Source organism: Lindgomyces ingoldianus, assembly GCF_010093535.1.
Source record: "Lindgomyces ingoldianus strain ATCC 200398 unplaced genomic scaffold BDR25scaffold_6, whole genome shotgun sequence".
NCBI lineage: Eukaryota > Fungi > Ascomycota > Dothideomycetes > Pleosporales > Lindgomycetaceae > Lindgomyces > Lindgomyces ingoldianus.
Genome location: NW_022985167.1, coordinates 1867522 through 1887475, shown reverse-complemented (window position 1 = coordinate 1887475; position 19954 = coordinate 1867522). Strand labels below are relative to the sequence as shown.

The 19954-nt window shown below is 47.4% G+C and overlaps 6 protein-coding genes across 6 annotated transcripts; 5 read left to right on the top strand and 1 right to left on the bottom strand.

Annotated features, from left to right (window-relative positions):
* Nucleotides 1–253: 253 nt before the first annotated feature.
* BDR25DRAFT_215346 (uncharacterized protein) lies at nucleotides 254–2245 on the top strand (the record flags this gene model as incomplete). Its single annotated transcript, XM_033684836.1, has 3 exons — nucleotides 254–367; nucleotides 481–1703; nucleotides 1756–2245. 3 exons carry the CDS (start codon nucleotides 254–256, stop codon nucleotides 2243–2245), a joined length of 1827 nt encoding a protein of 608 aa, XP_033551841.1.
* A 3172-nt stretch (nucleotides 2246–5417) lies between these two features.
* BDR25DRAFT_280641 (alpha/beta-hydrolase) lies at nucleotides 5418–6583 on the top strand. Its single transcript, XM_033687828.1, has 2 exons — nucleotides 5418–5740; nucleotides 5793–6583. Exons 1-2 carry the CDS (start codon nucleotides 5562–5564, stop codon nucleotides 6517–6519), a joined length of 906 nt encoding a protein of 301 aa, XP_033551840.1. The 5' UTR covers nucleotides 5418–5561; the 3' UTR covers nucleotides 6520–6583.
* Nucleotides 6584–9578: 2995 nt separating this feature from the next.
* On the top strand, nucleotides 9579–12174 carry BDR25DRAFT_384460 (uncharacterized protein; the record flags this gene model as incomplete). Its single annotated transcript, XM_033697873.1, has 3 exons — nucleotides 9579–9736; nucleotides 9959–10369; nucleotides 10430–12174. The coding sequence occupies 3 exons, from the start codon at nucleotides 9579–9581 to the stop codon at nucleotides 11946–11948; spliced, it is 2088 nt and encodes a 695-aa protein (XP_033551839.1). The 3' UTR covers nucleotides 11949–12174.
* Nucleotides 12115–13016, bottom strand: BDR25DRAFT_340623 (uncharacterized protein). The gene is made up of 2 exons (XM_033693526.1): nucleotides 12711–13016; nucleotides 12115–12659 (listed from the first exon to the last, which is right to left on the bottom strand). Exons 1-2 carry the CDS (start codon nucleotides 12993–12995, stop codon nucleotides 12402–12404), a joined length of 543 nt encoding a protein of 180 aa, XP_033551838.1. The 5' UTR covers nucleotides 12996–13016; the 3' UTR covers nucleotides 12115–12401.
* An 845-nt stretch (nucleotides 13017–13861) lies between these two features.
* On the top strand, nucleotides 13862–15616 carry BDR25DRAFT_323067 (uncharacterized protein; the record flags this gene model as incomplete). The annotated part of the gene is made up of 7 exons (XM_033692076.1): nucleotides 13862–13894; nucleotides 14498–14555; nucleotides 14604–14836; nucleotides 14870–14902; nucleotides 14939–14975; nucleotides 15228–15433; nucleotides 15521–15616. The coding sequence occupies 7 exons, from the start codon at nucleotides 13862–13864 to the stop codon at nucleotides 15614–15616; spliced, it is 696 nt and encodes a 231-aa protein (XP_033551837.1).
* A 699-nt stretch (nucleotides 15617–16315) lies between these two features.
* BDR25DRAFT_351483 (uncharacterized protein) lies at nucleotides 16316–17619 on the top strand (the record flags this gene model as incomplete). The annotated part of the gene is made up of 10 exons (XM_033694858.1): nucleotides 16316–16442; nucleotides 16482–16566; nucleotides 16595–16621; nucleotides 16660–16733; nucleotides 16763–16797; nucleotides 16881–16931; nucleotides 16997–17092; nucleotides 17127–17239; nucleotides 17265–17460; nucleotides 17533–17619. 10 exons carry the CDS (start codon nucleotides 16316–16318, stop codon nucleotides 17617–17619), a joined length of 891 nt encoding a protein of 296 aa, XP_033551836.1.
* Nucleotides 17620–19954: the final 2335 nt, after the last annotated feature.

Sequence of the window (19954 nt, the reverse complement as noted above, 5' to 3'; positions counted from 1 at the left end):
CGGCTTGGGCCAAGAAATATTCTTAGGCAACCTCGCCCCTGAGCCACTCTTGAGCGATTCCTTCAGCATCCTCCTCCTCCATGAATACAAAAAGCAACGCGTTGTCAACACGATGAACGCGTATCGCCAGTACCTGCATTATTTTGCGCGACGGCAAACTCTTCCCGTCTTCGCAAAACGGTTCCGCCCAGTTCCATTCGTCCAATTGTGGTGCGGTCACCAGAACGCGTACTTCACCACCTCAACACTCAAGATGGACCGGGGAAGCAACAATGTATCGAATATTGATGTCGATCTAGCTCAACGTGCGATGCATTCCCAATTTGGTGATCCAAATGCCTGGAGCATGGAACAACTGCACGGCCTGGTGTACAGTAAGTCGCGCACAGCCACAGGGTCTTAACGCTTTTGACACGTGATTCAGTGGATCGCTTGATCCCTCCCCAAACCGTCATGCAATTCGGCGACTGCATGTATGAGGGCTGGCTTCCTGGGGGTGGTCTCACATCCTTTCCTTTGATGCGAGATGATGAGGTTCCACTGCAAAACGCACCGTACAGCACCTGGGCTGTAGCACCTTACAACCGTATCAACGCCTCCCTTATGGATAGAATTACCGGTGCTTTCTTCAAAGAGGGTCTCGCAATTGTGGCATTTCCAGCTCGGTTGCAGTCGCTGAAAGCCAAGCTTTGGAATGGGATGGTGCCGATGACGGGCGGACGCTGGAAGGAGAAGAAGCTAGATGATCCGAAGAATTTCCAACAATTCCAGGATCTGATGGTTGAGATCTTAAAAATATTTGCGTTCATGAATGACGAGAATGTTCAACAACAGTTGAGACAGGGGTACAATTGGCTGTGGAAGGAATATGAGACGTATGAAGTTGCGATTAATGCAAGACGCGAGCAGATGGGCATTGCGGAACGGATGAATATCACGGGGATGTGGGAAGAGTATATGCGGGCGATCTTTAAGACGATTTCCGGGAGGACTCATCAATGGCTAGTAGATCGCGTGGAGGAGCTTCAGGTGAAGAGCAAGATCGAGTATGAGAAAGAATACGATGCCGCTCGGATCGATACTCCTTCCATTACCGCCGCAGGAAAGATATTCTTCGAGCGCGTACAGGATCTTAATCTCGCGATCACTCAAGCCGATTTCGTATGCTTTCTACCAATGGAGGGATTCAAGGGACACGATACCTCCAGGACCGGTATCGAGGACCTCTCATTGGAGGTGCGACAGAACATATACTATCAGCTAGCTGATACAAAATCCTGGGATAACCACATACCGTTCAGTGATCACGAAAATCGCAACGCAGGTCTTCAGAACCGCGAGGCTTTAATGGCCTACTTTGACGAAGCCAGGAACAACCGCGCGGTGATTCGAAGGGAATTCCGCGGCGAGCCGGAGAAGCTGGGTGATGAGCATTGGATAACAATACTCAAGTCTAGGATCGACTGGTATCTGAAACACGGTGGCGATCCAGAGAAACAAACTTGGGGCTTTGTGTGCTATCGGTTGACGTACAAACAGACAGACGAAGAATGGGCACAGTTCAAAGAAAAACTTGAAGCAGATCTCATGAGGGCTGGAGATTGGGTCGAGGGTGCTGACAAGGTAAAAGCAACGGGTGGACTGCAGTGGATCGATGGCAGGGATGTGGGAATCGCGGAGGAGGACATAGAAGGCGCGAAGCGGTGAGCACTTATGTTTTCCATCTCCTTCTTTTAGGGAGCTAACATTTTCCAGCCATTTCGCAACGTTCGCAACACCATCTCACCCGGATTTCATGCGCCGCATGTGGAAACAGGACTTTCTCGTCGTCGACTCACAGAGCTGCATCAGCTATTCCCACCCGTTCCCCGAAAGCAGACCCCCGTTCGGGGATTCCGGCGGCCACATCCGACTCGTCGACCCTGCCGTCTACGACCCTGAACTCATTCGGCAAACCGCCCCTGGCTTCACGGGCAACTTCAAGGTTCTCACAACCCTGGTGTTCGATGAGATTTATCCGCTACTATCGACACTAGCTCAGAGACCAAAGGACCTTTGGCCCTTGGCGAGGCTGCATCCACTTCAGATATATGTCGGGCCAACAGTGAAGGCGCAGGAGGAGGAGTGGGAGTTCCATAGAAGTATGAAGGCGGATATGCTGCCAGCGTTCTTTGAATATGTGCGGAACAAGCAACGGCAAGGTGGGAACGGGAGCGGGAATGGTGGGACGAGTTCCAGTTCTTAGGGATTCGCTTTCTTCCTCTTGTTTCCGAATCTCCATTTTCTCACACGTTCCACAAGTTTTGTCGTCATTCTAATTGCAATTGTGTTCTCATGATTCTCCGTCCTATCACCACTATAACTCGATCTCCACATCTCAGCTGTAGGTGATCCCATATTCTCTTCGTTGAGTGTCGACGTGGCGTACGTGCCCATGCAAATAAGCATTTGTACCATCGCCCTATCAGAATAGAGTACTCCCTCCCGCTGTCACCCAAGCTCGCTGACATCTTTCGCTAGCTGGTCCCCTGCTTCTGCTTCCGCTAGCACTAGATTCGCTTCCACCCGACCGTTCGAATCTGTAATGGAATTTTACCGTCAACATCTAGCGTGCAAGACCTCGGCCACAGATTTTAGTGGGATCATTCCCACAGCGATAGGGATTGACTTACATCGGTTGTTTATCTAACTCGATGTTAGCTAGTTGTATTCATTAGCTTGTATACTATAATTTCATCACATCAATTCAAGGCTAGATAAACCTGGTTGGATTCCTCGAATTCGGGAGTGAGGGTTGACTGTAGCTTACGAACGATTATGAGCGACGTACCACCTCCTAAAGCTACCTTCAAATACATCAATTTGTTCCATACGAATTATCTCACAGACCAGGACACTCTATACTATATGCGATGTTCCGCAATGAGTAATTTTGGCCCATCGAGGAAAAGGCAGCGGCTAAAATAGGAAGGGAACAAGATCATGTTGAAGTACAGCCCCAATCTCTCTAGGAAGATATGACACTAGGAAGGGTTGCCTTTGGGGATATTGATCCATATAGAGAATACCTATTTGCGCCTGGGCACAAGGAGAAGTACTTGGTCTCGAACAGTAAGTTGTCCTTCAGAAGCTTTCTCTCTATACGTCAGACTCCAGCTACTTTCTCGATTTCTCAAATGACCTCCTCACATTCTCTTTCCCATGAAACATCGCCTTCTGATCTGACTTTTCTTGTGGCAGTATTCGAAACCAACACAAGCCACTCCTCCGCCACTAGCTCATCTGGACTACTTTAGGCACGCATTTCGGCCACTCTGTTCGAACCGCGCTTTCATGCTCTATTCCACTTGTCCATATGTTTCAAGTAGGCAGTGAGAAAAGCGAAGGGAGCACGTGAAGCTTCTCACATCAAGTCAAAGCCCTGAGTCTAACTAGCCAACTGCTGGATGAGTTGAAAAGGTATACGAGCGATAGTTTGATTAGAAACATGGCAGGATTCTTGACGTATCATGCGAGTAATTCCTGTTGATTCTAAGGACATAAATAGACACGTGGGGAAAGAAGGTGGACGCTAAAAGAGGAAATAGTATTTTTAAGAACTTTCGAGGGTTGGAATAGACATATGTATGACTAGTGCAAAAGATTTAGCTGAGAAGCGGGGTGCAGACACTAAAAAAAAGAACGGCTGAGGATTCCCCTTGCGTATTGCATCAGTATGACCAAACGTTTCGCTATCAACATACTAGCTCAATGGATTGTAAGGTAGATATTTGCGGGGCATTCTCCGTAGACATATCTCAGGGTTTTTCACTCTCGGAAGATTCTTTCGCGATCATCGAAACACCTCCAGACTCATTAAAATCACACTCAATATCAGCGTTATGGACGCAAGAACTCTCAAGCAACCAATTCAGGATGCCAATCGTCAACACTGCACATTTACTCATCCTAGAACATTTTCTCCAAATCCACACCTGGCTAGAATACGTGATCTGTCGCCCACTCTTGTTTTGCTGAATGGTACGAACTAAAATTCGCAATTACCGAATAGCGTCTTAGTTGTGGTGATGTTATAGGAGAAGTTTGCAGGATCGGAACTCTCCTTGTCCTCTTTCCGATTTGGAATACGTTTAGTATCCACCCAGTGCAAGCAACTATCCTTCGCCAGAGGCACTCAACGTTGCTGAAACCCCACTTCCTGGATTGGGGAACGCCAAGACCACCTTTTTTTTCCTCCTCTTTCTTTCAGGCTAATCTTGAGGCTACCGAGCCTGTGAACGCTATTAGTTCGTTGTGGCTGGCATCGGTGATACGGAAGTTAGGCCTCGACTAGTGGGACGTATTTGTAGATCTTGTTAAATGGATATTATGGGCTGATAGTATCGGAGGAGAAAGACATCATAGAAGACGGGAAGAGCTGAGGGAGTCCCGGGAAATGGACCAGTTACCCAAATGATGCTAGGATCGGCAAGTGAACCTGGACGCCCACGCTTGTGTCAGGGACCGAGTTCTACTAAATTGTTCTGGAAAGGGGTCTAAACTTCTCATCGAGCTTCAGTGGACTTTTTCAACCATTTGGATGCTGGAAGAGAATATCCAGAGAATGAGACTTGATTCCCGGGTTCAGACTTACGCGGCACGATTGTATCCTGCATGGAATGTGGTAAGAACATCGGCAGTTCTATCTGTTATGAAAACACCATGAGCTTAATACCTCATAGAATGACTCGGCATATGCGTAGTTTTTATCGATTGTTTTGCGAAGCCGAACATTGGGTTGAGCGTCGAAGCCCAGCCCCTCGGTAAGACTCAGCCACCATTCCTCATTCCCGGTTTTCTGCTTCTCCGCTCGCAAATCGAGTCTCCGTCCAGCGGGAACATGCAGAAAGAAGGCCGCTAGAAGGTCAACAGCGCCGGAATACGAACCCGAGTGATTCATGCTCACCCGGAAACAGATGCGCAAGCACAACACGTGCACTCCTGCAGCTCGAGCTTTTCCTACCCAAGCACCTGTTAACTATTTCCCTTCCCGATACCGGCTAACACTGTGCCGCAAACGCACAGAATCAATGTTCTCTTCCTGCAACATGTTGCATTTGTGGAGGGACTCTCAGCCCATAGCCTTAGCACTTTTCCCCTCTTCGATAAGATGCTCACGATAGGCTGCCTGACGGCGTTCCTTGAGGGTTCGCGAACACGCCTCGCCGCGTGCTTGTGCTCGGGCTATTTCTTTCTGGGCCGCGCTAAGCTACTTTGACGCTGCTGATCCGTTCTCGCGGCTAGAGAAGTGTTCTTCGGGGACTCGATGCTAACTTCATGGGGAAGGATCCCGGTCATCTCGCCAGGCACGCGCGGCAACAGAACGTGCAGGAACGTGGACACCCCGCTTTTTATTTCACCGCTCAGCAATCCGGACTGCGATTTCGTGGCTGGAGTGGTGTATAAAGAGTGGTGCCTGAGGAAGGATTCCAGGCCTTTGGTTCAGACTGTACGAGAGCTCCAGTTTTATCCGCTTCGCAGATTCTCCTCTCTACATACATACGCAGGAACGAAGGATCATCATGGTACAAGTCGGCAATTGGTTGTTCAGTCCGCTCGTCCAGTCGTTCCCTCAGACCGTAATCCCGAACGCTCAGGTTTGGAGCGTGACGAGCAATGTCACGGATTTGAAGTATCAGATTGAGGTCGCATGGCCGTTGGAATGGAGCTCGAGGAATACGAATAGTACGGTTGAAACCATGTAAGTTCAGCCATCGCCGTTGCTCCGTGGAGGCTTGCACTCACTCTCCCAGGTACATCCTCGATGGAAACGCCCTCGGCTTCGGCGCGACAGAAGCCTTCCGTCGCCGCCGCCCCGTCGAGTTTAACCAACCCGACACCATTGTCGTCAGCATTGGGTACCCCATCAGCGACTCACCATACAGCGCGCAACGTAGCATCGACTTTCAGCCGCCTTGGTGTTTGAACTGCACTGCTCCTTCAGCTCCCGGCGTTCGTTCCGGCGCAGAAGATTTCATCAAATTTATTGACAAGACCCTGCGCCCGTGGGTTAAACAAAGCGTCTTTCCCGCCGTAAATTTCCACCGCGATGCGATATACGGGCATTCCTTCGGCGGCCTTTTTACACTTTATGCGCTGATATCACATCCCACCCTCTTTGACACATTTCTCTCTGCCTCACCCGCGCTCTTTTGGAACAACGGGTACATCCTGACCAACCTTACGCTCCTGAACACCCATAATCTGTCCAAAAAGCAAAAACCCGCGTACCAGATCAGCTACGGAGCCATCGAACAGTTTCCAGTGAAACGACGTACAGAAACACAGGCAGATTTTGACTTTAGGAAGAGTATCCTTGAGTCGATGAAGATGACGGATAATTGTAATGCGTTGTATAATGGACTGAAGACGAGTTCGAAGTTGCGAGATGTGCAGTTGCACGCGTATCCTTTTAGCGATCATGCGGCGGTTGGAGGTGCAGCAATTAGTGATGGGATTGATTATTTCTTGGATTGGTGAAGTGAGACGTTGAACATGACTTATGTGATGAGGGAAGAGATGCGTATCAAAAGCTTTGCCTGAGACATGATTTGGTATACGGGATGGATATTGTATGACGTAATGGTAATACATCTCGACATTTCAACCTCCGTGATCGTAATGGTGATGATGCGCGCCGGATGCGGTTCGGATTATTTGCTTCTCAGCCGTCGCGAATGCATTGATCGACCAAACCTGAACATGAGTCAGGAGTTGGGGACGCTGAATTTGGGGAACTTTTGAGGTCTTCTGCACAATACTGTGAAGTCGATTCACCTGTAAGATTATGCCTAAAATTAGTTGTCTTACGCATGGCCGAGTATATGACAAAATCACGTGTAACTTCCCTGAAATCCGTGGAAGTAAGAAAACTCCCACCTGAACATTCTGAATGTTTGTAATTTATTTATTAGAGATCCTGCGAGGCTACGGCTTCGACGAGCGGCGAATAATATCATTGTCATATATGAAGCGATGGCGCTAATGCGGCAACAATTCTTTTGAACAGTTCTAATTAGAAATTCAGGATGGAGATAATTATGTTTCCGTTTCGTTGGGATGGCATGCGAAGAAAAGTACGATAGAATGATGGTTGGTTGGGACAGTGAAGGATTAGTACTAAATTGAGATTTAAAAACGACTTCAAATTAAGCACTTTGCGCCTGTAGGTTTTCTGTCAAGCTAATGGAAGCACCAGAGGCATAAAGAACTAGACTGATTGCTAAGAGAGGGCACCTGTTTGCAGTAGTCACGCTGGCTCACACGATAGTCACATGCTGCTAAGACTTACCCATTTCTTGCATATATATAGGCCCTAAGAACACTCCTTCAGCAATTAAGCTAGTTTCGTATGCCATTAGTGCTTCTATTAGCTTTAGAGTTATAGAAATTGCTTGCTAGCTGTCACGGTAACCACCTGTGACACCCACCGTACGGCTGTACAGGGTCCCCCATTACCAATCACGTGCCCGTGTATAGACCTTGCACCACTTAAGCTACTCTAATAAATATTGCTGAAACCAGTCTAACTTGTATCCTTGAGCGTCTTCTTCCATACGTTGAGCTCTATTAAGCGCATCGTTTGGTGCTTGATGTAGCCAGGATTGGTAAAGTAGATGGTGTATAGCCCATAGCAAGCCTCAGACGTGTGAGGCGTGCTTTTGCGAAGGGCCGCTTATTGGGCTCTGCGTCTTCTATGGTTGCATTCTCCGAAGCGAGGAAGAGGGGGTGTTCGGCAAGAAGGCTGCAATAGACCTAGGCACGGATGGGTGCGGGCGAGCAAAGAAAGTTGCTGGTGCTTCCTCCCACGGCACTGCCAATAGATTTGTCCCTTGCCCTCTGAGACTGCGGGTTTAAAAACATGGTCGGAGGGAAGAACAATTCTGGGACGCCAAGACTGTGCCAGGAAGAATTCTGCGCTAAAAGGGTAGGATCGGGTGGTGTTGTTAGACCCCACCACCCCACCCCTGCCCGCTCCGTCGTCACTCTTCACACAACTCCTCCACACTTCCTCGAAACATGCTGCTGTCTCGTGGTATCTATAAAAAGCTCGTTTCGTCAGAGTGTCGCTCGAGGGCGTTACCTGATAGCTCACTGCCGTTTTCTAGAAGCCTTCACATTGGCCACCCAATAGGCGGCTATGGCCTCCCGTGCGACAATTTGCTTCACCAAGCGCCAGCTTGCCAAAGCAACAACGCGGCTCTTTCATGCACTTATGCAGTAACCGATCAAGCTCCAGTCCGAAATACCAACAATTCAACATCTTACCGTTCTTAGAACCCAATCAGACGGTGCCATTTACCGAAGGATCCCGAAATGGCATATTGACGGCCAGCGACCTGACCGCTAGATTAATGAAAGTCTCCAAAATTGGTCTTCCAGCGCACGTGACGTATTAATAATAGCTCTCCCCAGGGATCGAAAGTGCGGTGGAACCTCCAAAACCTAGACTACTTTCCATACCAGTGGAATCTCCGCCGCAGGCCCGCAAGGTGGTCCCTGTTGATACAATAAACTCTATGATGAGCGGTATAGTCCTTCTTCCGTGAACTGGACTTGTTGGACCTAACTCGGATTCAAACATTCAAACTCGAGTACTAACCTTAGATCGTAAGACAAAAGGAGTTTGGCGTTCGCCCCTTAGTTGGTCAAGATTCTTTACTATTATCTTAATCCGTCAGCTTTTTGTTGAAGCTTCATCTTGGTGCAGTGGCTTCCTGTGTTGGTCTCGCCTAGTCTCGGGTCTACGTGGACGATCGAGCCGCCCGATTACCGTGCCACAGTACCATCGTGACTGGTCGGTTTTCTCGGACAGCTTAAGGCTAATAATATGCATTGGCTCTTCGTACTTTGTACTTGGGCGCCTACATCTTGTACTTTATGGGCTGACCTGGCTGGTGGCGCTTACATCTAACCGTCGAAGGGCTGAAATGTTTCCAAGGTCTCGGGATGAAGCCATCCGGCGGAAATTTCACACCCAGATTTGAGAAGAGAAGCTTCAACCTCCTACTTTAGCTTAAATTTACGAGCTCGCGCATGTAGATATCATACTAATCCGTACCCCGGATCGGTTAAGCTCTCATTGTGGAATAATGGTCCTCACAGTCTCCGTCACAACACTGTAGGGATGTTTCACGCCACCTTCAGTCTTAACCCAACCTAATCTTCGTTTCAAACAGAAATCGACGAAACACCTAAAGTAGTCCTTCTCCCATGCTTGCTTATCCTCTTTGACCTGGCAGCCTTCTTCCCATATTTGCTGCCGAACTCTGCGAACTCTGAATATATACCTCCTTGTTATGGCAGGTCGAACGAAATATGGAACTTGAGTCAGAATCCGACAAGAAGAAATTCAATGACACAGCATTCTCTGCTGAATCGCTCTTCTTTCAGCAATCCGACATTCTCGTCCTTCTTTTCTTCGAAATCTCCTGGGAGATCAGTTTCTCTTCCAGATTCTGAATTTTCGCTTTACTGAATTCATCATCTCCTGCCTCTCAACTACAAAACATTCCCAACGCCCTTCTCTAGACTTCCAAATGTCGAGTCCATCTCGGCTATCTACATGGCCGCAATATCCGGAAGTTCCGATATTTTTCGATACTCACGATGATTCTGGGAAACCTGGGACTCGAATAAATAGTAGTGGAAGTCTCCACGCCCCATCTCCGACCACTTCCTGCGAACGATTCATCCAGTACATCACAGTCGCTTCTCCTCTTCAACCTGAAAACTTCTCTCTCAAAGTCCCGAATCCGCAATTGATCAGACAATACGACCGTCCACATACTTCCACTTCTGGCTCTCCGCAAAAATCGGAGGGCGTCAAAACTGGACGATGGAGTGACCTTGAATCTGGCCTTGGAATCGCAAAAACCTCCACGGGTATGCTACATACCTCGACGCTCAGGTCATCAAGGCGTCAATCAATACGTGAAAACAATGGGTCGACGCCGGACATTGCCCAAAGAATCGAGAAGAAAATTTGGATATATAATTCTTCTGGAAACGTTGTCGCACGATGGCTTCTCGAAATCATTTGTTGGAGCACTAGCGCCATCTGCATGGGCGCTATAGTTGGCATCCTTTTATACTACAGAGATAGGAAACTGCCTCAGTGGCCGGGTAACCTGACCCTGAATACCATGATTGCCATCCTTTCCAAAGTTGCATCTGCATCCCTCATACTACCAACAGCCGAGGCGCTAGGCCAACTGAAATGGAGCTGGTTCCAAAGTGGCTCAAAGAAGATGTGGGATTTCGAGATTTTTGATAATGCTTCTCGGGGGCCGTGGGGGGCTCTTCTCCTTTTAATCCGCACAAAGTGCAAGTATGTTTCTCCTCTCATCAACCTGGTCGTCGGAACCTTGCTGACGAATACTACCACCAGGACACTGGCAGCGCTCGGAGCTGCCGTAACTTTGCTTTCGCTCGCTCTCGATCCCTTCTTTCAGCAGGTAGTCGACTTCCCGCCACGCTGGACTTTGCAGGGAAATTCCTCCATCCCCAAAGTCACCCGGTACCAACCTCATTTTGGTCAGAAGTTTCAGGGCACAGTAGAGGTTGTTCAACAAGACCAGAACACCCAGGGTGTTGCGGAACTATTTTTCTACGGTCATGGCACTCAGCCAATCATCCTTGGGAACGCAACAAGGCCTGATATCCCCCTACTATGTCCCACGAGCAACTGTACATGGCCGCCGTACGAAACACTGGGAGTTTGCAGCAAATGTGTAGATGTGTCCTATCTCCTAACATTTACTTGCCTTACTACAAGAATAGACTGGTTTGCAAATCAGACTGGTGGAGTTGATGCTGTGTACCCTAATGGAACAGCATGCGGGTATTTTCTCAACGCGACGAGTGACTTCCCAGTTCTTATGTCTGGGTACAGCATTAATCCTATCACATCTTCACCAGGAGAAGCCCTCCTGATGCGCGCTTTGCCAATGGTGACGGCCCCCTCAAGACAAACAGTATTTGGGGGCTCCATCAATTTCAAGCATGTTCGCAATCCAATCACGGACTTCCTGATTGTTGGTGCCTCAAACGGGCTCAATAGCGTTTACCAGAACAAGACTCCCATAGCACATGAGTGTGTTCTCTCGTGGTGCGTCAAAAAGATCACATCTTCGTACTACTGGGCGAATTACAAAGAGGAAGTGATAGATCAGTTTGTGAATACAACCGAGGGACCTTACCCATGGCAAACAACCCGAACCACCGGGCCTGTCAATGGGACCAGCACATTCTACCTTGAAAGTATTACGGTCGATCCTTCGAATGGTGCGGGTGGTCCTTCATACGGACTTTCTAACAATACAGCTATACAAAACATGGCCGTCTTTGACGACATGTTCCCTTCCTTCGCAACCGTGGCGAATGCTTCTACCACCCCATTGATGCGATACCAAGTGTACGTGAAAGGCCAACCTAGACTACGCAGCTTCGGGGACAATCCTTGGATAGCGCCGAACAATGTGACAAGCCATATGGAAAAACTGGCCACAGCCCTGACGAACGTAATTCGATCTACGAACACCACGGAAACGGTGTCCGGGGAGGCTTTCAGTATGGAAACCTATGTTGCAGTGAGATGGATTTGGCTTTCCCTACCTTTTGTCGTCCTTTTTCTTAGTCTGATTTTCCTCATTGGCACGATAATCAAGAGCTCAATGGAAAGGGATCAGGTTGGCATCTGGAAAACGTCGGCTATTGCGACCCTGCTCTACGGTCTTCCGGATGCGATGCAGAAGAAAATCACCTCCTCTGCCACTATGGGTACTCCGCGAGCTAAGACTAAAGAGTTGAGAGTTAAATTGCTTCCTAAGAAAGGCTGGAGAGTTTCTGGGAACTTATTTTCCCCGTTGGCACCAAAACAGAATCAGCCGCCACCCGGTTGGATTTGAGACTCTACTGATCGCACCCTGACCTATGTATCTTCTGCGATATTTGCCAATCAAAGCTAGCATCAACCCTAGAATCCTTTGAACTGGAAACTTTGAAATGGATAAGGCTCGTATACGATACGGACAAGCTACCTTGCCTCACAGTCGTCGATCATCCGATGTCCACCTGCAAGTGCAACCTTGCAGCACAAAATGAACCTCGACTGCCCTCAGTCTCATAACGACATGAGAATTCGACACTTTCCTGCGCGGGTAAAGATTCGAGGAACACTGAAGGAAATCTAGCGCAACTGGTATAACTGGAGGTCCGAGTCTCGATAAGGCCTGTGCGGATCTTATTCAACTGACAAGGTCGCCGTTGATGACTACCTTTGCAGCCTTTGACACGAAGGCCTCTGGCGCAAAAGATCAATGTCCGACCACGTAGTTTCCACCGTCTGCGGTGACTTGTCTTCAATGGCTGACTACTTCATCTCCCTCGTCGGAGATATTCTGCCGCTTGTGACCGATTACTTCGTTGCCCTCGTCGGAGATGGTCTGTCGTTTGTGGCCGATTACTTCGTCACCCTCGTCGGAGATGGTTTGTCGCTTATGTCCAACCACCTCATTCCCATCGTCAGAAATGGTTTGACGCTTATGGCTAACAACTTCATTCCCGTCATCGGAGATTGTCTGTCGTTTATCATCAACAACGACAACTCGGGGGAGGATCTGCAATCATGATTAGCACATGACTCGGACATAACGCATGGTCATGGTTACCTCAGATCGACCTTTGATAACAGTCTCTATAGTCAAGTTATCTGGAGAGGCTACTGGAATCGGAGCAGCCACAATAGAGAGAGTGAAAGTGGCAACAAGAAGGATGAAGCGTCCGTACATGTTGTCGGCTATATGTGCAAAAAAAAATACAGGTATATGAGGATTACAAAAAGCTTCGATAGATGGCAAGACCAGTCTTGGCATGTAAGAAAAGAATGGAAGGTGTGCTTGGATGTCAGATAAAGAATGGTTCGTTGTATAAACTCTCCGCGGGAGGTGAGGCATGAAAGCGAGGGGCGAAAACGGAGTTTATCCTTCTGTCGACGAGCTTGTACGATGCTTCGAAACACCATACCTCCTGGTATTCGAGGCCGCACTGAGCCTTGGCTGAGTCGCTGTCTCGCTTCTCGACCAATCGCCTCCTGCGGGCGTCTGCGGATGTCCACCCCCGGCTCTCGCGCCCGTGCGGTGGACATCTCCTACTGCACCGGCCGCCTGCTGAGCCCGCCGCTGATGGCTCCTGTACTACACACACACACACACACACACACACATATATGTATGGATGGAGAGGCCCTAGGGCAGGCCAGGCCCTGCCCTCACCTTCATCCCGAGCCCGAGCTTCAGCGTGCACTGCTTGCTGCTGTATATACCCTCCCTCACTGTACACACTCACTCAGGGGCAAGAGCAGGGCAAGGCGAGCGAGCATGGGTCTACAGCGCAGGGCGCGTCGCGAGCGCGCAGACGTCAACATCGCGAACAACGCTAAGCTGCGCGCTAATGCGCACTATATCCTAGCTACAATTTATAAGCAGCGGCCAGAGAATACGCACTAGGTCTATGTTCTAAAGCAGGAGGAATTTAAAGTAGTATTCTCGCCCGCCTGCCTGCCTATCTGTGTGTCTGTGTCTGTGCTAACTCCTGTGTCTAGGCGTTCTGTAAGAGGAAGCAGTACCACAACAGCAGCACTATTATAAAGGAAAAGCTGCTGCTTTTCTTAGTTAAGAAAGTTGTAAACTAGCCCTTAAGGACTAGGTCTTGCAAGGTAGAGAGCAATGTCCCTTAAGATAAGACACGTCTTGCCTAGCGCTTAGTTTGCGCCTACATTACAGCCATCACTAACCTCTGGCGAGAGCAGAAGGCGCTAGGCATGAACAGCCACCTATTGCCGCGCGTAGACAGCGTAAGGGAGTACCTTAGGTCTCTGCAGCGCAGGGATGCCCAGCGAGATTGAGAGCAGTACGCTAACAAGGGCAGAGACACGCTGCTTAACAGCTACACTAAGGACAAGTTTAAGCGGCTCTGTAGCAAGCTGTGGACACATAGCGCAGACGCAAGCTTGTCCTCAGCAACAGTAGAGTGTCACTTCCGTACGCTAGTTGATCTTATGCTGGGCCACTACATGCTTATGTGTGGAGGCAACTGCTGTTCTGCAGAGATCTTAGACCTATTTACTTTTAAGTTTAAAGGGGAAAGCCCTACGCGCTGCATGCCCCTAATATTCACCACCCGCGCAAGCAAGCAGAACTAGCATAGCTAGCTCAAGACAATAGGCGCGCTGCGGCACAAGAAGCTAATCCTCTGCATGCTTAGCAGCCTAGCCTTCTACCTGCTCTATTACTAGGACCTAGGCGACAAGCCCTTTCCTGACTTTAGTAAGCGCTTAGCCTAGTACTGCATACAGCTAATTAAGGCCAGCACAGGCGATTGTACAGCAGCCTTCTCCTACAACTCCCAGCGCAACTAGGTCGCGAAGGCGTACAGTTACGCTAGGATCTTATCTTAGAAGAAGACTTACCTTCTACGCAGTAGAGCAGCTAAGCTAGCAGAGCTTAAAGGGGTTAGTAAGGATTAGATTTAGTAAGCAGGCAGGTAGAATTAGAAGTAAATAGTTAGCTGCTACCTTAACTTACTGCCGCAGAAGTTCATAAGGTCTATGGCTGGCCATCTGCTGCAGATGGGCTGCTTCAAGATCCCTCGCGCAGCTGTTATGCCTCCAGACAAGCTCCTGTCTCTCATCTGGCCAGAGCTTAATGTGTGGAAGGGCCGCTTTAGCCCACACGCTAGCCAGATCAACGACCTAGCCGCAGGGGGCCTTACAAGCCTACTGCTCTACCTCAGAGAGGTGATCCTCTAGGACTTAGTTGCGCTGCGCTAGCGCTTCCCTAGCCACCCTGTGTGGAGCCACCTAGTGTTCTAGCACAGGGCGTACGCTGCCTTTGCTTAGGACATTAACGCGTCTCTTAACGCAGAGGCAGCTCTTAGTTAGCTGTTAGTCCTATACTAGGCAATACCCCTGCTTGCTGACTAGCTCTAAGCGCTAGATGCCTAGAACAAGCAGCAGATAAGGGAGCTTAAGAGAGAGCTTAAGGAGGAGCTTAATTACGTGCGCAAGCTGCAGAGATTACAGTCTTAGCAGCTGCAGGTGCTCACGTCTGGCAGCCTTATGTTCCGCCTGGAGGCATCGCAGGCGCAGGGCGGTCTGCTGCTGCCACCACCTCCACTCAGGCACACAGCAGCTGCGCCGCCGTCGCTGGCAGACGTAGATTCAAGCAGGTATACCTCTGCCCAGGCCAGCCTCGCGCCTACGCCGTCTGCGCGCTCGCCTAGCCCATCGCCGCTGCCAGCAGCGCTTGAGCTGGCGCCTGAGCTAGAACCTGCACTGAAGCATCGCATGTGCCGCGCTGTGAGGACCGTGGAGGATCTCTGGCGCGAATGGACAGTAGGCCTGCAGGGCTAGCCTTCTATTGCTGAGCTAGACAGGCGCTGGGGGAACAAGTGGAGGTTAGGTTGTTAGAGCGAGCTGTAGTGGTACTCTCTGCGGCTTAAGGTTATTAAGGAGATTAGGCGCATCGCGCAGGCGCAGAGGACTAGTGAGGAGGCGGCTATGTGGCAGGTGAGCTAGCAGCAGCAGCAGCAGAGGGTCTTGCTGGACCAGCTCTGCAAGCATCTTAGAGTCGCTTAGAAGGAGAGCAATTGCCCCTAGTTTTGTAGTCCTAGTATTGTATATAGTTATTATTATAAGAGTTAATTAATTAGTGTTTAGATAGTTATAGCTGCTAAGCAGGGATTCTATTTTACATTGTTCTACAATTTGCTGCGTCTTGTTGCAATTTGCTGCATTATTCTGCAATATGCTGCGTCTTGTTGCAATTTGCTGCATTGTTCTGCAATTTGCTGCGTTTTGTTGCAATTTACTGCATTATTCTGCAATTTGCTGCGTCTTGTTGCAATTTGCTGCATTATTCTGCAATATGCTGCGTCTTGTTGCAATTTGCTGCATTATTCTGCAATTTGCTGCGTTTTGTTGCAATTTACTGCATTATTCTGCAATTTGCTGCGTCTTATTATAATTTACTACATTATTCTATAATTTGCTGCTTTTTGTTGTAATTTAATACATTGTTCTGCAATTTGCTGCATTATTAGAATACTGTGCAAGCACAGTATACTTCTGTCACACTGTGACATTTATAAAGAGGTACCTAGCAGCCATACAGTGCGTTCCCAGCAACGTAATAGCAATTATAATGCAGCTCTGCAGCGCTTTAAAGCTAGAGCAGCCTGGCAGCTATTATAAGACCAAAAATCAGGCTATTTGCACATGTGGCGGCGTAGATATCGCCCATGGAGGGTGGGCAATGGACATGGGTGGATACTGGAAGTTGATGAGCGCACGGCCCCCCCTGCCAGCGAAAATCTCGCTAAGCCGCTGAATCAGCCATACAAATGTCGCCGTAGATATACTATTGATATCCACTATCGATGAGCGCCTGCTCATACAACTACGACCACCACCGACAAGCCATGGATTTGCTCCGCGACAGATCCTCATATCTCGCCAAGGACGCCACGGTCCCGGAGGACAGGTCCATCACACAAGGCGCCATCGGAGGAACCAATGGATGTCGTCAGGTTATGTACGGTGGGGTGGGGCGGAACGTGAAGAAAGGCACACGGCAAACGCCAAATGATGTTACCAGACAACCATTCTCAAAGCATAAAGACTTCGCACCAATGTGGTAGGCGATGAAACCTTGAAGCCAATGAGGCTGGAACACAGGGCGTCGGACGCGGACTTTTGTCGTAGACTGAATCCCTGTCAAACACTGTGTAATAAGCAGTTAGGTAGGGTGGGGTGCGAGAGTTTTCGCAAGTTACATTGCTAGCAAGCGCTATTGGAATTTTCACACATAACGACAGAATTTGCTGCCTTGCCCGTTCGTTGACGATTGATGATGGCTATAATGATCGGTAGGTGGCCCTTCGGGAACGGACTTCATAGCGGCGTCTAATGCATATGGCGGTTTCTGACCCTGTAATTTCGCCTGTTCCTGACAGACCCTTCAAACTGTCTGCCCAATCAAAACCGCCTCTGCTAGTGATGCGTGGATGCGGCGTTTGACAGGGATAAGGGGAATAAAGCGATTGGCTCTCAGCGATTACTTTTGGAGACCGTCGCGGCCGTCACAACGGTCATCACATCGTTCGTGCTGGTCAGCTCCGCGTTCAACCTCATCCAGATGATGTAGATGTGAGAATTCTGGATGTAGGAAGGAGGTAAGGAGGTCGGCGTTACGCTGGAGCGGGTTGAAACTGATTGTTGAGAGTGGACATCATGTGGGTGTGACCGTGAGCTGCGGGCTGGATTGTGCTACGAGGCAGATGAAGGGTGGAGGTGCGCTGTGCAGAGGTATCGCTGAGGTTGGAGATGGAGAGGGCTTCATGAATTACTTGATATCGTACCCCGTAACTTAGGAGTAGGCTGTTTACTTGCGTAGACTACTTGCTTGTAAAATACGTTATTGTTACAACCACTAGTTGGCTCCGGTAATACCCTACGCCTCCAACCCCATGGAAGAAGGATGGGCCGACTCAACAAGGGCACGGCCAATAGAAGTCACGTGATAACCCGGAAGGGTATAGTGCAATCACAAGGCTAGGCAACTAATCACAGCAGTTGCTAGCGAACACTGCTAGAACTTAGCAATTAGCAATTACTAGGAGGAATATAGTCTTACTCTCTGCCTGTAACAAGGTAGGCACGGTCAACCACGTGGCCCTCTCTCGCTTGTAGAGGTTCAGGCTAGAGACAACCGCTAGTGCTAGTGCTAGCCCTAGCATTATCTATATATATATTGTACTATGCAAGAATACTTAGCTTAAGTATTCTTATGTGTACCTTTTAGTATAGTAGGGAAAGTTATATAACGTACTTCACAGGCGAGTTGCTTACACACCTAAGTTGCTTACTTTTGCTAAGACCCTACTACACTACTTAGACATGTTAAAGAAACATTAAATGTAGCTTATGCTTTAAGCTTTTAAATAAAATGTAACACTTTTTAAGTAACACACTATAGCTATCTATAAAGTTTTTTAAAAAATAATAAGTAACTAACACGCTAGATAACCTTTCTAAGCTAATTATATAGCTAACTTATAAAAGCTAGATAATAATAAAAAGTAGGTAATTATTTAGCACATACTTAAGCTAGATGTGCAAGGATTTCCCTCCTAGCTAGCAGCTGTAGCTAATATAGCTAATTTTTTACACACTAAGTATAATATAGGCTATATTAGCATAAACTAGCCTAATATATTTATTAAGCGCTACTTAAAGCTTAAAGTAAAGTTTAAGTATAAGTATAACTATAAAAAAGCTTTTTATAAAATTTTTATAGTAATTTAAAGCTAGTTTAACTTTATAAAGAATATTAAAGCTAAGTATAGCATCTAAAATAACAACACATACAACTTTAATAAGATAAAGTTTATAATAGGCTAAATATTTACTAGAGTAGTTATTAAAATACTACAACAGTTTATAAATAATCTGTAAAAGCAAAGCTTGCTTAGAGTAATTGTTGCAGCTACTAATTAGAGAGTAATAAGAAGCAAGTCTATTAACTATAAGAGGCTTATAGAGAGCTTAGGCGCTAAGTGTCTTAGGCTGCTTGTCTAAAACACAGGCGCGACACTAGGCCTATGTGCGCGACAGTAGGTCCCTGTGCTCTTCTTACGCAATAGTAATAGTTAGCGTATTAAAGTAAGTTGTCTAGGTTAAAGAATAGTTACAGCATAATGCTTAGCAAAGTAGTATTAGATAGGTAATAAATATATAATAATAACATTTAACTATAGCATGTAACTAATCTGTTTACAGTAGTGACACTTAGATGTGTTGTTACTATAGTTGCACAATAGTTAGATGTGTTGTTACATAATAGTTAGATATGTTAGCACTATAGTTGTATACATCTTAGCATAGTCTGTTGCTAAGACCCACCTAATTATTTTGCATATATATAAACTCCTGTAAAGGACTTCTCTAGTAATACATTTAATGTAGTTTCTTATGTCTCTAGTGCCTTACATAGCTTTACATAATTACTAACACACTAATATAGCTAATGCTAATCCTTAACACACTAATATAGCTAAAAAAGTAAATAATAGCTAGCTTTTACTCTTAACACGTTCCTGCCCTTACAATAGTCTTCCTTTATTATAGTTATGTTACAGCTATCTAACCCCTAAGTACCCTAAAGGCTTAGCACAGGGTATATAGGCTTCTTAGCCTCTGTACCTCTGCCTTTAACTCTAAAGTTTACTTTTTCTTGTTACCCCCCTATCCTACATTCCCTCTCTGTAACCTGTTTTTTCTGCTTAATACCTCTTACATTCTCCCCTTTGCACCTTGCGGTCTCTAGCGTTGTGTAATAAGGTAGACGCCCTGCCTGCTAAGCTAATACTATGCAACTTTCCCTACTATACTAAAAGGTACGCACAGGAATACTTAAGCTAAGTATTCTTGCATAGTATAATATATATATAGATAATGCTAGAGCTAGCACTAGCACTAGCAGTTGTCTCTAGTCTAGCCTAAACCTCTATAAGCAAGAGAAGGCCACGTAGTTAACTGTGCCTACTTTGTTACATGTTGCGCCTGTTCCTTTCACTGCCTAATACTGCTACGCTATGCCTAATACTGCTACCTAATATTTTTAATTTAATTGTTTTAGCATTAAAGCTCTAGTTGTAGAGCTGCAGCTTGTGTAGTTTGTTGCCTCTGCAGGAATTTCTTAGAGTGCTAGGGAGCTCTAGCGCTGCCTCTGCCTCTGCCTCTCTATCGCTGCAAAGATTAATGTAGTACATGTAATACCTTAACAAGTTGTTTTGCTTACATAACTGCTAGTTTAGCTTCTTTAACTACTGTTTAAATATAATAGGCTAATGCCTA

What these genes read in the sequence shown, in the direction of transcription:
- BDR25DRAFT_280641 (XM_033687828.1), top strand. Translation starts at nt 5,562, where the DNA reads ATGGTACAAGTCGGCAATTGGTTGTTCAGTCCGCTCGTCCAGTCGTTC. An exon ending in AATAGTACGGTTGAAACCAT is followed by an intron (nt 5,741 to 5,792) that starts GTAAGTTCAGCC and finishes TCACTCTCCCAG; the next exon opens with GTACATCCTCGATGGAAACG.
- BDR25DRAFT_340623 (XM_033693526.1), bottom strand. Translation starts at nt 12,995, where the DNA reads ATGCCTCACCTCCCGCGGAGAGTTTATACAACGAACCATTCTTTATCT. An exon ending in TTATCAAAGGTCGATCTGAG is followed by an intron (nt 12,660 to 12,710) that starts GTAACCATGACC and finishes TCATGATTGCAG; the next exon opens with ATCCTCCCCCGAGTTGTCGT.